Genomic DNA, 15,349 nt, shown 5'->3' on the forward strand with positions numbered 1-15,349 from the left:
AGATTCCTCAAAGTCTTACTCATTTGCATCCTCCAACTCCATTTATTATGCTTCAGTTGGACCTCAATCTTGTCCTCACTTAATCGATGTTTGCTCCATTTGAGCCACTACACAATTTTCTTCTGCTCCTTACCCTAAAGACTGTCTTATTGGTGGCTATCACCTCTGCTGGCAGAGTAAGTGAGCTCCAGGCTTTCTTCGAAGCCTCCATTTTTGTCTGCACATCCTGAGAAAGTAGTGCTACGCACGAGGGCCTCCTTCCTTCCCTTGGTTGTCACACCTTTTCATGTGGGCCAATCCATCACTTTGCTCAATTTTACGCACCCCCTACATCCTTAACATGGGAGGAGAGACTCCATTGTCTGGATCCAAAAAGAGTGTTGCAGTTCTCGCTTAATCGCACTAAATCTTTGTTGGATATGTGGGTGTGAAGAAAGGGAAGGCAGTGCAGAAGTGTACCATCTCACGATGGGTGCTTCTCTGCATCAAAATGTGCTACGCTTTAGCAAAGAAGCAACCTCCCATAGGGTTTGCCTGCTCACTCAGCCAGAGCAACTCTGCTACCACAGCGTTAACATGTGGAGTTCCTGTCCTGGACATCTGTTGGGCTTCAGCGTGGACATCTCTGCACACGTTTACAAAGCATTACTGCCTGGACAGTCTGGTCTGCAGAGACCGCTACTTTGGTTATTCTTGTCCTGCAGGACTTTTTTGTATGATTTTGGTTTGCAGCCCGCCTCCGAGGATGGTATTAATGGGGTATCTATTCTAAGGTAAGGAATCTGCAACTAGAAGTCTCTATCAAATGAACAAGTTTGTTACCTTTGTGTAAGGAAATGCCTCCTTGGCATGGTTACCCCCTGACATTTTGCCTTTGCTGATGCCAAGTTATGATTTGAAAGTGTGCTGAGGCCTGCTAATCAGGCCCCAGCACCAGTGTTCTTTCCCTAAAACTGTACCTTTTGTTTTCGCAATTGGCACACCATGGCATCCAGGTAAGTCCCTTGTAACTGGTACCCCTGGTACCAAGGGCCCTGATGCCAGGGAAGGTCTCTAAGGGCTGCAACATGTCTTATGCCACCCTGGGGACCACTCACTCAGCACAGACACACTGCTTGCCAGCTTGTGTGTGCTGGTGGGGAGAAAATGACTAAGTCGACATGGCACTCCCCTCAGGGTGCCATGCCAACCCCACACTGCCCATGGCATAGATAAGTCACCCCTCTAGCAGGCCTTACAGCCCTAAGGCGGAGTGCACTATACCATAGTTGAGGTCATAGGTGCATGAGCACTATGCCCCTACAGTGTCTAAACAAAACCTTAGACATTGTAAGTGCAGGGTAGCCATAAGAGTATATGGTCTGGGAGTCTGTCAAACACAAACTCCACAGCACCATAATGGCTACACTGAAAACTGGGAAGTTTGGTATCAAACTTATCAGCACAATAAATGCACACTGATGCCAGTGTACATTTTATTGTGAAATACACCCCAGAGGGCATCTTACAGATGCCCCCTGAAAACATACCCGACTTCCAGTGTGGGCTGACTAGTTTTACCAGCCTGCCACACACCAGACATGTTGCTGGCAACATGGGGAGAGTGCCTTTGTCACTCTGTGGCCAGGAACAAAGCCTGTAATGGGTGGAGGTGCTTCTCACCTCCCCCTGCAGGAACTGTAACACTTGGCGGCAAGGCCGGAGGAGATAATGAGAAAAACAAGGAGTCGTCACTGGCCAGTCGGGACAACCCCTAAGGTGTCCTGAGCTGAGGTGACTCTAACTTTTAGAAATCCTCCATCTTGCAGATGGAGGATTCCCCCAATGGGATTAGGGATGTGCCCCCCTCCCCTCAGGGAGGAGGCACAAAGAGGGTGTAGCCACCCTCAGGGCTAGTAGCCATTGGCTACTAACCCCCCAGACCTAAACACCCCCCTAAATTGAGTATTTAGGGGCCCCCAGAACTTAGGAAAATAGATTCCTGCAACCTGAAGACGAAGGACTGCTGACCTGGAAGCCCTGCAGAGAAGACGGAGACACCAATTGCTTTGGCCCCAGCCCTACCGGCCTGTCTCCCCACTTCAAGAAAACCTGCACCAGCGACGTGCCCCTCCAGGGTCCAACGACCTCTGAAGCCTCGGAGGACTACCCTGCATCTAAAAGGACCCAGAACTCCTGAGGACAGCGGCTCTGTTCCAAAGAAACCAAAATTTGCAACAAAGAAACAACTTTTAAAGGACTCCACGTTTCCCGCCGGAAGCGTGAGACTTTCCATTCTGCACCTGACGCCCCCGGCTCGACCTGCGGAGAAACAACACTACAGGGAGGACTCCCCGGCGACTGCGACCCTGTGAGTAGCCAGAGTTGACCTCTTCCTCCCTCCCCCCCACCCCAAGGCCCCCTCCAGTGACGCCTGCAGAGGGAATCCAGAGGCTCCCCCTGACCGCGACTGCCTGCTTCCAAGAACCCGACGCCTGGTAAAGACACTGCACCCGCAGCCCCCCAGGACCTGAAGGATCCGACCTCCAGTGCAGAAGCGACCCCCAGGTGGCCCTCTCCCTTGCCCAGGTGGTGGCTACCCCGAGGAGCCCCCCCTTGCCTGCCTGCTTCGCTGAAGAGACCCCTGGGTCTCCCATTGAACTCTATTACAAACCCGACGCCTGTTTGCACTCTGCACCCGTCCGCCCCCGTGCCGCTAAGGGTGTACTTTCTGTGCTGGCTTGCCCCCCCCCCTACAAAACCCCCCTGGTCTGCCCCCCGAAGTCCCGGGTACTGACTGGAACCGGCGCACCCCTTCTCCATTGAAGCCACTTTGACCTCTGCACCTGACCGGCCCAGAGCTGCTGGTGTGGTTACTTTGGGGTTGCCTTGAACCCCCAACGGTGGGCTACCTTGGACCCAACTTTTAACCCTGTAGGTGGTTTACTTACCTGCAAAACTAACAAATACTTACCTCCCCCAGGAACTGTGCAAATTTGCACTGTCTAGTTTTAAAATAGCTTATTGCCATTTTTGCCAAAAGTGTACATGCTATTTTGCGGATTCAAAGTTCCTATGATACCTGAGTGAAGTACCTTTCATTTAAAGTATTGATTGTAAATCTTGAACCTGTGGTTCTTAAAGTAAACTAAGAAAATATATTTTTCAATATAAAAACTTGTTGGCCTGGAATTGTCTGAGTGTGTGTTCCTCATTTATTGCCTGTGTGTGTACAACAAATGCTTAACACTACCCTCTGATAAGCCTACTGCTCGACCACACTAACACAAAATAGAGCATAAGAATGATCTCTTTTTGCCACTATCTTACCTCTAAGGGGAACCCTTGGACTCTGTGCATGCTATTTCTTACTTTGAAATAGTACATACAGAGCCAACTTCCTACACTTTGGTAACAAATTATCTTGTAGAGACATTCTAGCTTCAGGTTCCTTACAGACTCACCCATCCTCGGATTCCGAAATGATTTCTAGTGACAAGGATTCCCCTTTTAGAGCCTTAGCTCTGGCGCACCACTTCAGTGTTCTTCATGGCTCCGGGCTTTGGTGTGGAATGTCATGAAAAGAAACTGACGTCACCACGCCGAGGCAGCACCTATATTTGACTCCGTCATCACAGCAACCTCAGCGGCAACAATGGGTCCAGAGTCGTTTGACGCCACTTAACAGTGCAAGGTTACTGCTCAAAGAAAAGTCTCCAGATCGAGTCGGACGCCTGGGGAAATTCTGAAGTAAGGAATCTGCAACTAGAATATGTCTCTTAGATAATCAGTTACCGAAGGTAAGTAACTTGTTCTTTTTGACTGTTACTCAAATGTTTGTTATAAAGACCATTAGTGCACAGACATAAGTGGCTCTTTTTTTTCTGCAACACAATTTTTTCAAAGTTGGATGCTGCTGGACAAAGTTATGATTAAGATTTATTAATGCCTATTATACTTAAACTTTTCAACAGGCATGTAGACAGTGGCCCAAGAGGCATCCAAAATGGAAACTCAAAATGCATAGTTCAGAGCTGGATAGTGAAAGTTATGCACTCATACACACCCTTTTTCTGATATATGTAAATGAGTCCACTCACTGTGCCTTTTATTCTTTTGTTGCGTAACTGCAGATTCAGACAAAGATGATGAGCATTATATCCCACCAGGAAAGCGGGAACGAACATCTTCGTTAACTCAGTTCCCTCCATCGCAATCTGGTAAGTCAGTTTTCTTCAAATTTTCTTAGTTCCTAGAAAGGATTTTGGGAGACGCTTGTTTATTTAAAGTGGTCAGCAATGTTTTAAACATAAAATACTTATAAAGCAGTCAGACAGAAGGTTTAAGTAGATTATAGACTTCTTGCCTTAAAGTAAATGGGATCTCCTTCCATATGTAGCTGTGGATCATATCTGTGCCTGAGGGCATAGATGACGATACTGAATTATCTGGACAACCATACAGGGTTTAAAAGTAGATATGATGACAGGTAGGATGCAAAGTCAGTGGGTTGAATAGTAATTATTTGCAATATACAGTAACAGTAGTATAGATAGGAGGTTGGTAGGATGTTGTGGCCAAGTAGAAGACTAGTAGCAAAAAGCATCCATGACATATGGTGGTGTAAGCCATGCTTGCAACTAGTGTCATACTAATGACGTTTAACATTTAAAGATTAACTACACAGGGAAGTACCTCATGCGGTGGTACCTATCATTTGGTTGTTGTTCAACTTCACATGTAACGGCCCGGCCCCTTTCTCCTATTTTGGAGATTGGTTTACATATTTTAATTTTCACGCCTCTTTTTTTTTTTTTAATGGAAAGATCAACATTGACCTGAGTCAATGTAGCATGAAGATAGACATGTAATCAATTTTGTTTATTTATTATTTAAAGAAATGGTTTGTAAAAAATAAATAAATAAAAAAAAATACTAAAGAACCTCACACTCGAGTGGGGCTATTTTAATAGTAGCTTAATTTTAATTTAATCTTTGTGACACTACTCTTCATTTTTCATTTGAGATAATGAATTGAAGAAAGAAATATGAACACCTACTGTTGAATTAAAGCAGGGTGTTTAAGATGGGTCATGTTGATCGGTTCCTCCAGGGTTTTTAAGTCAACCACTTTGGTGCTCATTACATTGTATATATTGCAAGCATTTATTTGTTGTGAATTGTCAGTCTGGCCTTCTTTAGGCCTAATTCACATACTTTCGAAATAGCTGATCTCTTGCACAATAGAAATGTTTCCCACTCATCTATCAAAGATTATTTCTGATTTTTATGACATTTGTTACATGTTGATCCAAACACTCACTAAAAGTATGTGTTTTACTTTAAGTAATGCTGTTATTTTTGTTTTCCTTGTTGCAGTGTCCAAAAACAATGTCTTCATGCCTTCTAACTTCAGTCAACCTTCGACTGGAAACTCTGACTCCGAGCCAGGTGCGGTGCCAGTCCTTTTGATTAAACATTTTGGCCAGAGCTTTTCAATATGTAGTTGTTTTTATAAAGCAATATTCCCTGTAGTAGTGAAAGCTTTTGAAACTCTGATGATTTAAAAAGGCTAATCAAATTGCATAGAACCAGTAGGAATACACTGATTGATACATTGTTTGATGGAAGCACAAATAAGCATTTAACCTTTCAGTATCTGTTAATCGTACTTCTTACTGCAGATTCCTTACCTTTAGAATATCCCCAAGTGTCACACTGCATCTGGAGGATTCTTCGGCAGTCCTCATTCACGCCTGGAGGTGGCTCTGAGACACTGAGGTGACTCCATACCACCTGGAAGTGATGGAGTGGGAACACATACAAGAAACGTTATGGTACATTGATTTGTATAGCACACTAATCACCCGAGATTGTATCCAGGTGCTTGGGCAGGTGTGTAGTTTTGTCATCCCCAAGGTGCTTATAGGAAGAGTCAAGTCTTTAGCTTCTTATGGCACATAAGTAAGGAGGAGGCTCTAATGTGCAAAGGGAGGTCATTCAGGTCTTAGGTGCGATGTAGGAGAATGAACGACCTCCAGTTTTGATTTTGGAAATGCAGGTAATGTGCGAATGAGGCAGAGCATAGGTGTTTGATGGGTTGTTGAAAGTGTATGCAACTGTTCAGGTATTCTTGTCCTTTGTTGTGTATGGCTTTGTATGAGTGCGTGTGAAGTTTGAATTGGCTGTGCTTGTGAATGGGGAGCCAGTGAAGCTTCTTGAGATGCAGGGTGATGTGGGAGTTCGACTGAGTCTTACAGCGATGTTCTGGATCGTCTTGAGTCTGTGTAGGAGTTGGTTGGAGACTCCAGCATTGAAAATGTTGCCTTAGTCCAGCATGCTGGTGATGTGCTTGTGTGGCAGACCGCCTGGTGGTATGCGGAAACCATTCAAAGATTTCTTGCAGCATGCATAGGATGTTGAAGCAGGAGGTGCACCTTTTGTTGACATGAGGTGCCATGTTGAACTTGTAACCTAGGTTGATCCCTAGATTTCTTGTGTGGTCTGTGGGTGTGGGTTGTTGGCTGTAACTCCGGTAGCCACAAAGTGGAGTCCCATAGAGAGGTCTTGTTGCCGAAGACCAATACTTCCATCTTGTCAGAGCTGAGCTGCAGGCAGCTGGTTTGCATCCAGTCTGGAGTCTGCTACCATGATCATGCAGTTGGTGAGATTGGTTCTGGTGGTGGTTGTTTTGTCCATCACAGAGAGGATGAGTTGGATGTTGTTGGGACAGTAAGTGTTCTGCATGTCTCTAGAGAGTGTGCTTCCCCTGCCTTATGGTGGTCTACAGGCAAGTCACTTAAGTTACTGTATGGTTCTGGACCCCTACCTCAGTGAACATGACAAACGTGTGTCCACTGAGGATCTCCCCGTTTACATGGACTGAGACCCTAGAGCCTGGCTCGGAGGTCAAGGGGGGGCATGCATAGTGCACCCCTATTTCAGAGAGCAGCTAATGCCCTCTCTACCAAGGCGGTGGTAGACTGACAGTAGTGGCAGCATGAATTGGGAGGCGGGGGGTCTACTAGCCCCTCAATCAAGTCTGCATTCAATGCCTGTGGTCCTGTTGCCTTTGTCTCCCTGGGATGTGTGTTTGAGAGACAGTAGTTTCCCTAGGGGAGTATGGTGAAATGCTCCATTATGTTTAAAGTGAGCTGAGCTGTTTTGCTAGACATTCTAGCTCTCCTGTGCCCCTCATATTCCTTGGAGAAGCTTGGTGGGTTGGGGTAGACACTGGCTCTTATCTGAGTTTAGCTGAAGTAACTGCTAGGAGGGATTCCCTGTAATATGCAATGCTAATTTTGTGTTTGCATGCTTAACTATGTTTGTATAGTGCTTAGCATCTAGGCCCTATAATACTGTTTGGGGTCAGAACTCTGGCCTAGAGGGTTGTAGAGATGTCTGGTTTTCATTGTTTTTCCTATTTTGATGTGTAGTATATTTCTCTTATGTGTATTAAAGTGCTTTTTCTTTAAAAAAAAAAAAAGTAAAGCACTGATTGAACATTGATCTTATCAACTGGTAGTACTGTATACCTTGTGTTCGGACTGACGAAACCCATCTCACCTCCTTGAGTAAGCCTTGGACTGCATTGTCTCGCTACCCTGAGAGTCAAGTGCTGGAGAGAAGTATTTGGTTAACCAGTTTTGGGTCCACTAGTACTGAGGCCCAAGGACACCAGTGGGGAACACTCCAGTTGATGTGATTGGAGCGAGGCAGCCCCTGAGTGCCCTGATGCCCAGGACACTGGGTGTAGGAGATAACTGTGATGTCTTGTGGCCAGGCGATCTTGGTGAGATGTGTCATGTTGAAAAGGATGGGGCTGAAGGGGCCATCCCTGAGGGACTTCGCAAAGAAATGTATTGGTCTCTGATGTGAAGGGTGGCAGCCTGAACCTTAGGGTTCTTGCTGGGAGGAAGGAACAAATCCATTTGAGAGCAGATACTTGTATGCCAATCTCATGGAGTCTTCTGATGATGGTATGGTGGGAGACATTGTCAAAGGCCACAGAGAGGTTGAGCAGGAAAAGGGCCGCTGTTTCTCATTTGTCCATGATGATTTGAATGTCATTGGTGGCCGCAATGAGTGCTTATTCTGTGCTGTGGTTCTTTCTAAATCCAGATTGATCTTTGTCTAGAAGATGGGGGAAGTTAGAGGTGGGTTGTGAGCTGCTTGTTGATGGCCTTCCCACTCACTTTGGCTGGAGAGGGAAGCAGGGAGATGGGTCTGAAGTTCCTAAGTGGATTTGAGTCAGCTGTTGGCTTCCTGAGGAGAGCATTGATTTTGAGTTTCCTTTAATCTGAGTGAGTGGCGGACGTGATGGAGGTGTTGATGTAGGTCAGGGTGGTGCTGATTGGGGATGTTCCCAGGTTGTAGATGTGTTTGGGGCATGGGTCCATTGGGGCATGTGGATGGATGGATCCACAATTGCCTTGTCATTTCTGATGAGGGCTGTCCATTTGGTCAACTGGTCGTCTTGGTTGGTGGTGGATAGGTTAGAAGTTCTCTTTGATTGGTATGCAATTTTGCTGTGGGAGAAGTTGGGTAGGTTGTCTGAGAGTTGCAGGGAACCAGCAATGTTGTTGACGGTGTCTGAGGGAGAAGTGAAATCATTAACGTTCGAGAAGATGTTTGCAACTGTTGGAGCTTCTTTTGATGTGGTGTACTAGTGCGTTTTAGGTAGAGCCTAGGCAGTGCATGCCCGGTCTCTCCCAGACATGCTGTAATCAGTCCACCCATTGGCTTTTGATAGGTAACTTCAGTTGTCTTTGAGAAACTCTTCCTTTGTAGTGGCTATTCTGTGTTTTAGCCCTTCCTTTTAGTCGCTTGGTAACGCCCAGAGAGGAGTGCCTAACTACTGTTAACTTTTCATGGTTTAAGTGTTTGGTCTTGGACCTATTTATTTCTTTTGTTTCTGGAGGCGGCATGGAAAGGCTCCCTGGTCAGACTCTCGTTGCACAGCTGCTCACTCTATCTTTCTATTTAAAGCTGGTCTGTAAAGAGTGCGATTGAACACAAGCCTGTAACTCTCAGGTAGCCATGTGTTTGGAACGTCAGATTCAGCAATAATTGCATAGTGCTTGTTTACTTTGGCAACACTTGATCTCTTTAGGACGTGATCCCACTGCTCCGACAATGTGACTTTGTCAGCACTGGACTTAGAAGACAGTTACTTTTCCTTCCCAATCCATCCAGCTTACCGCAACTACCTCAGGTACACATCTGTGCAGACAAAACATTCTTGTCTTCCCATATCTGGATGACTGGCTCATCTAATCCAGTACGGTCATGTTGTGTCAACAACATACTCAAACCATTGTATTACTTCACCATCACCTAGGGTTTACCATCAACATACCAAAGTCACACATTCATCCTTCACAGATTCAGCCGTGTCTCGGGCTATTCTCAACATACAGCTGGGATTAGCTTACCCAAATGTAGCCAGGATCAAAACATCCAAGTAGTCCTGCAACAAATTTACCCCACCAACACATAAGTCGAAACAGTTATACGACTCTTAGGCACGATGGCTTCTTGCATTGCAGTAGTACCACATGCACAACTACAGATGCACCCACTGCAGGAATGACTGGGGTGCCAATGGTCTCAATCACAAGGTCTAGTGTTGGTAGGGAGCACACTCATCAGTCTCTGCAGTAATGGAACACACAAACCTGTCAGAAGGGAGGCCATTCCTCGACTCTGTTCCCCCGATCATTCTCGTAGTGGACACGTGCCTCACAGGATGGAGTGCTCACCTACAGGCTCTCACAGTTTAAGGCCTGTGGCACACCAAACATCAGTCTCCACATCAGCTAACTCGAGCTTCAAACTGTTCAACTAACATTGAAAGCATTCCTAGTTCACCTGATAGGCAAGATTGTCTTGTTCTGGACAGACAACATGAAGCCATGTCTTATTTACCGGGGTGATGGGGGGTGGTGTTGTGGGACACTTCCTACTGTTATCACGCCTATCTCAAATGATTCGGTGTTTGGCAATATATCGCAACGTTCACCTGTTAGCAGAGCACCTCCCAGGGATGGACTAAGACTTTGCTGACCTTCTCAGCAGGATGTGGTAACAAGTCCATGAGTGGGAACTCCACTCCCTTAACAAGTGGGAATTTCCACAGATGGTCCTGTTTGCAACCACGGACAATGCAAAATGGCCAGATTTTTCCTCCAGGTTCCCACACCCATTATCCAAGGGTAATGCTCTTTGGATGAACAGGTCCGGGATGTTTGCCTACAATTTCCCACCTCTCCGCTTCTTCCATTTGTGGTTCGGACACTCAGGCGAACTTCTTTCACCCTCATTCTGGTAGCTCCAACTTGGGCTCAACAACCATGGTTCACCACACTACTTGAGCTTTCCATAGTTCCCCACAAGATACTCCCCCCTTTCTACTACCACAGTAAACATATTGATCCATCAAATGCAACTGTTCAAAACATTGTCTGCTATGTTCTCCATTTGCAGACCTTTGATGTGGCTAACACTTCAGAATGTTTGCATTTAGCTGCAGTGGCTACCTACCTACAAAACAGGCAGTGCTTATCCTTCAAGGTACCAGTTAAGGCATTCATGAATGGCCTTAAGAGTAATCCCACCTAGAGTTCCCTCTGCACCTGCATGGAATCTCAACATTGTACTCACCAGACTTATGGGTCCACTATTTGAATCCTTGCATTCCCCCCCCCCCCCCCCCATCCCCCTGATTTCTCTCTAAACTATCACGTTTTTTGGCAGCCATCACTTCACTTACGCCTGTCAGTGAGCTCCATGCATTAACCTTGGATGAACCTTATTTTCAGTTACACAAAGATAAGGGTGGTCCTTCAAAGTAACCCAAAATTCCTCCCAAAAGTGGTTTCCGCTTTTCATCTCAATCATTCAGTTGAATTACCAGCCTTTTTTTCAGCAACCTAATTCAGTTACAGAAAGAGCCCTTCATACACTAGACACAAAAAGAGCTTTACTGTATTATATTGACAGAACTAAACTGTTTCATAAAACCGAACAACTCATTGTTGCTTTTTTACCCCCTCACAAAGGAAATCCTATATCTAAATCTGGTATTTCCAGATGGATAATCAAATGCATTCAGACATGTTACTCCAAAGCTAAGAGATCTTGGCCCACACCTCCTAAAGTACACCCTACCCGTAAAAATAGGAGCTTTTATCTCTTTCCTGGGCAACATACTAATAGCTGAAATTTCTAAAGCAGCTACATGGTCTATGCTACACACTTTCACTAAACATTATTGTGTGGGTGTGTTAGCACGCTGTAGGAAGTTGGCTCTATATGCACTATTTCAAAGTAAGGAATAGTATGCACAGAGTCCAAGGGTTCCCCTTAGAGGTAAGATAGTGGCAAAAAGAGATAATACTAATGCTCTATTTTGTGGTAGTGTGGTCGAGCAGTAGGCTTATCAAAGGAGTAGTGTTAAGCATTTGTTGTACACACACAGGCAATAAATGAGGAACACACACTCAGAGACAATTCCAGGCCAATAGGTTTTTGTATAGAAAAATATATTTTCTTAGTTTATTTTAGGAACCACAGGTTCAAATTTTACATCTAATATCTCAAATGAAAGGTATTGCAGGTAAGTACTTTAGGAACTTTGAATAATCACAATAACATATATACTTTTCAAATAAAACACATATAGCTATTTTAAAACTAGACACTTAGTGCAATTTTCAACAGTTCCCGGGGGAGGTAAGTATTTTTTAGTTTTTGTAGGTAAGTAAACCACCTACGGGGTTCAAGTTTGGGTCCAAGGTAGCCCACCGTTGGGGGTTCAGAGCAATCCCAAAGTTACCACACCAGCAGCTCAGGGCCGGTCAGGTGCAGGGTTCAAAGTGGCGCCCAAAACACAAAGGCTTCAATGGAGAAGGGGGTGCCCCGGTTCCAGTCTGCCAGCAGGTAAGTACCCACGTCTTCGGAGGGCAGACCAGGGGGGTTTTGTAGGGCACCGGGGGGGACACAAGTTAGCACAGAAAGTACACCCTCAGCAGCACGGGGGCGGCCGGGTGCAGTGTGCAAACACGCGTCTGGTTTGTCGTTGGAATCAATGGGAGACCAATGGGTCTCTTCAGCGATGCAGGCAAAAGGGGGGGGGGGGGGGCTGCTTGGGGTAGCCACCACCTGGGCAAGGGAGAGGGCCTCCTGGGGGTCACTCCTGCACTGGAGTTCGGATCCTTCAGGTCCTGGGGGCTGCGGGTGCAGAGTCTTTACCAGGCGTCGGGATCTGAAAGAACAGGCAGTCGCGGTCAGGGTGAGCCTCTGGATTCCCTCTGCAGGCTTCTCTGGGGGGGCAACTCTGGCTACTCATGGTCTCGTAGTCGCCGGGGAGTCCTCCCTGAAGTGTTTGTTCTCCGCAAGTCGAGCCGGGGGCGTCGGTGCAGAGTAGCAAGTCTCACGCTTCCGGCGGGAAACGCAGTTGTCTTGAAGTTGCTCCTTTGGAAACAAAGTTGCAGTCTTGGGTGAACAGGGCCACTGTTCTCGGGAGTTTCTTGGTCCTGGTGGGGGGTAACTGCAACAGGGAGCCATTTCTTTACACAAGCCGCCCACAGGCCAGGAGACTCAGCCAAAGCTGGGAGAGTCTTCCTAGTCTGTCAGGCGAGGAAGAGTAGAGGAAATAGGCTGGTTTGTTGCAGGGCCTACTCTGCCTTACATCCTCCTGTTCAGGTCATTCCCTCTGGGGAACTGACCCACTTCCACAGTGATAGGACCTAGTCTGAATTGCCTCTTGTCTGTGTCTTTAATGTCTCCACCCATTCTCTCTATTTTGGGGTTAGAGGTATCCACCTCGGCTAATCTCATCTTAGCCAGGGTCACCCCTAGCTTACCCAAAGAGGTTACCCAGAGCTGGAGTAACCCCACCATGACCAACAGGGTCAGGGGGCCTAACTTGCTATTTGGCATGGGGTCTGACCACCATGCCAAGGATAGTGCAGCCATAAAGGCTAACACCCAGCAGAGGCCACTGACAGCTGTCAGTGCCCAGAACCACACCTTAAGCTCTTCACCTACAAGGGAAGGGGCTAAGTTACAGGCTTCTTTGGGTTCAGGGTGCCCGTCTGCTGTATTAGAGTGGGGGGTTACCACACCATGTAGTAAACACCCTTCTTCCGCTCTTTCTTCTGTTAGCTGAGGAGCCACCCACTCAGGCTTAACAGTTACCTGACTAGCCAGGACTTCTTGTGGGTCAGGTTGGACTTTACCAGTGCCACTTTTGGAGTTCTCCCCTACTGGAGCAGAATCTCCTTGGCTTGCTGGAACCTTGGCTAAAGGTTGTCCACCCTTCCTACACTGTTTTCTTTTCTTTTTGTTCTGGGGCCTGCTTGCAGTTACTGCAGAGGCAGCACCTCCAGAATCCTTGGGAGAGGACTGGCACTGGACCAGTTCCTCTCTTGGGCTCTGACTAACCTCTGGGTAGTCATTTCCAATGAGACAATCAAGGGGGAGGTCTGTACTGACTACCACCCTTCTCCAGCTAAAAGTCCCACCCACTTCTATGGGCACAAAAGCCACAGGCCTATCGGTGACCCTGTCTGGGCTAACTCTCACTTTGGAAGTCTCACCTGGGATCTACTGGTTGGAGAGCACCAGCCTGTCATGCACAATAGTGTGACTGGCACAAGTGTCTCTCAGGGCAGTGGCTGGGATTCCATTCACCAGTAGGTGGTGGAAGTGTCTACTTCCCTCTGGAATCTCCAACTCACCTGTTGGGCCCTTTTTCCAGTTGAAGGTTATGAAGACCTCCTCATCTGAGGAGTCATCACCAATGGCTACACTGGTCACCCCTGGGATTTGCTAGGGGGTTTGTTTTTGGGACAAGAAGTGTCCTTGGTGTGGTGCCCTGTCTGTCTACAGTTTTGACACCATGCCTTAGTGGCATCCCAGTTCTTACCCTGGTACCCACCTTTGTTTTGGGTTGTGTCTCGGGGCCCACCCCCCTGGTCTGGTTTTTGGGGGCCTACAGAGGACTCTTTTTCTTGGTTTCTAGTGTCACCCACTTTCTCCTGGGGAGGCTTTGTAACCCCTTTCTTTTGGTCACCCCCAGTGGAAGTTTTGGTTACCCTAGTCTTGGCCCAGTGGTCTGCCTTCTTTCCCAATTCTTGGGGAGAAATTGGACCTAGGTCTTCCAGATACTGATGCAACTTTTCATTGAAGCAGTTACTTAAAATGTGTTCTTTCATAAACCAATTATAAAGCCCAACATAGTCATGCACTTCATTTCCAGTTACCCAACCATCCAGTGTTTTCACTGAGTAGTCTACAAAATCAACCCAGGTCTGGTTCGAGGATTTTTGAGCCCCCCTGAACCTAATTCTATACTCCTCAGTGGAGAATCCAAAGCCCTCAATCAGGGTTCCCTTCATGAGGTCATAAGATTCTGCATTTTTCCAGAGAGTGTGAGGAGTCTATCCCTACACTTTCCAGTGAACATTTCCCAAAGGAGAGCACCCCAGTGAGATCTGTTAACTTTTCTGGTTACACAAGCCCTCTCAAAAGCTGTGAACCATTTGGTGATGTCATCACCCTCTTCATATTTAGTTACAATCCCTTTAGGGATTTTCAACATGTCAGGAGAATCTCTGACCCTATTTAAGTTGCTGCCACCATTGATGGGACCTAGGCCCATCTCTTGTCTTTCCCTTTCTATGGCTAGGATCTGTCTCTCTAAAGCCAATCTTTTGACCATCCTGGCTAATAGTAGGTCATCTTCACTGAGGCTATCCTCAGTGATTCCAGAGGTGCTGGACCCTCCTGTGAGAGAAGCAGCATCTCTGACCATCACAGTTGGAGACCGGGCTTGAGGGGCCCTGATCTCCCTAATTAGGACTGGGGGGGGGGGGAAGAGTCTCCTCCAAGTCACTAACTTCATCCTCTGGGAGGTCATCCTCAGAGGGGTTGGCTTTTTCAAACTCTGCCAGCAGCTCCTGGAGCTGTATTTTGGAAGGTCTTAGGCCAACTGGTATTTTCGTTATTTTGCAGAGAGACCTTAGCTCCCTCATCTTAAGATGGAGGTAAGGGGTGATGTCGAGTTCCATCACATTCTCTTCTGCACTAGATATTATGTTTCTAAAAGTTGGAATACTTTTTAGGAATCTAAAACTATCTCTAGTAATTAATTCAAACTTTCCCAAAACTTTTAAACTCTAAAAGAAATGCTAACAGGGACTAACACAAGGCCCTAGCAGGACGTTTAAAATTTTTAAAAAATAGCTCAAATTTCAAAAATCAGTTTCTAATGACAATTTTTGGAATTTAGTCGTGTGATCAGGTATTGGCTGAGTAGTCCAGCAAATGCAAAGTCTTGTACCTCACCGCTGATCCACCAATGTAG

General features: G+C 46.5%; 1 protein-coding gene across 4 annotated transcripts in view; it reads left to right on the forward strand.

Moving 5' to 3' along the window:
• Nucleotides 1-15,349, forward strand: part of RANBP3 (RAN binding protein 3) — a 380,969-nt gene that overhangs the window by 123,944 nt on the left and 241,676 nt on the right. For all 4 annotated transcript variants that reach the window (XR_011199904.1, XR_011199903.1, XM_069217335.1 and 1 more), the window contains 2 exons: nucleotides 4,113-4,199; nucleotides 5,359-5,430. Coding sequence is in view for 2 of the 4 variants with exons in the window: in XM_069217335.1 (XP_069073436.1) it covers nucleotides 4,113-4,199; nucleotides 5,359-5,430 (159 nt within the window). In the remaining 2 variants the exon portion in view is untranslated. The remainder of the gene's footprint in view (nucleotides 1-4,112; nucleotides 4,200-5,358; nucleotides 5,431-15,349) is intronic.

Source organism: Pleurodeles waltl, chromosome 12, assembly GCF_031143425.1.
Source record: "Pleurodeles waltl isolate 20211129_DDA chromosome 12, aPleWal1.hap1.20221129, whole genome shotgun sequence".
NCBI classification, from domain to species: domain Eukaryota; kingdom Metazoa; phylum Chordata; class Amphibia; order Caudata; family Salamandridae; genus Pleurodeles; species Pleurodeles waltl.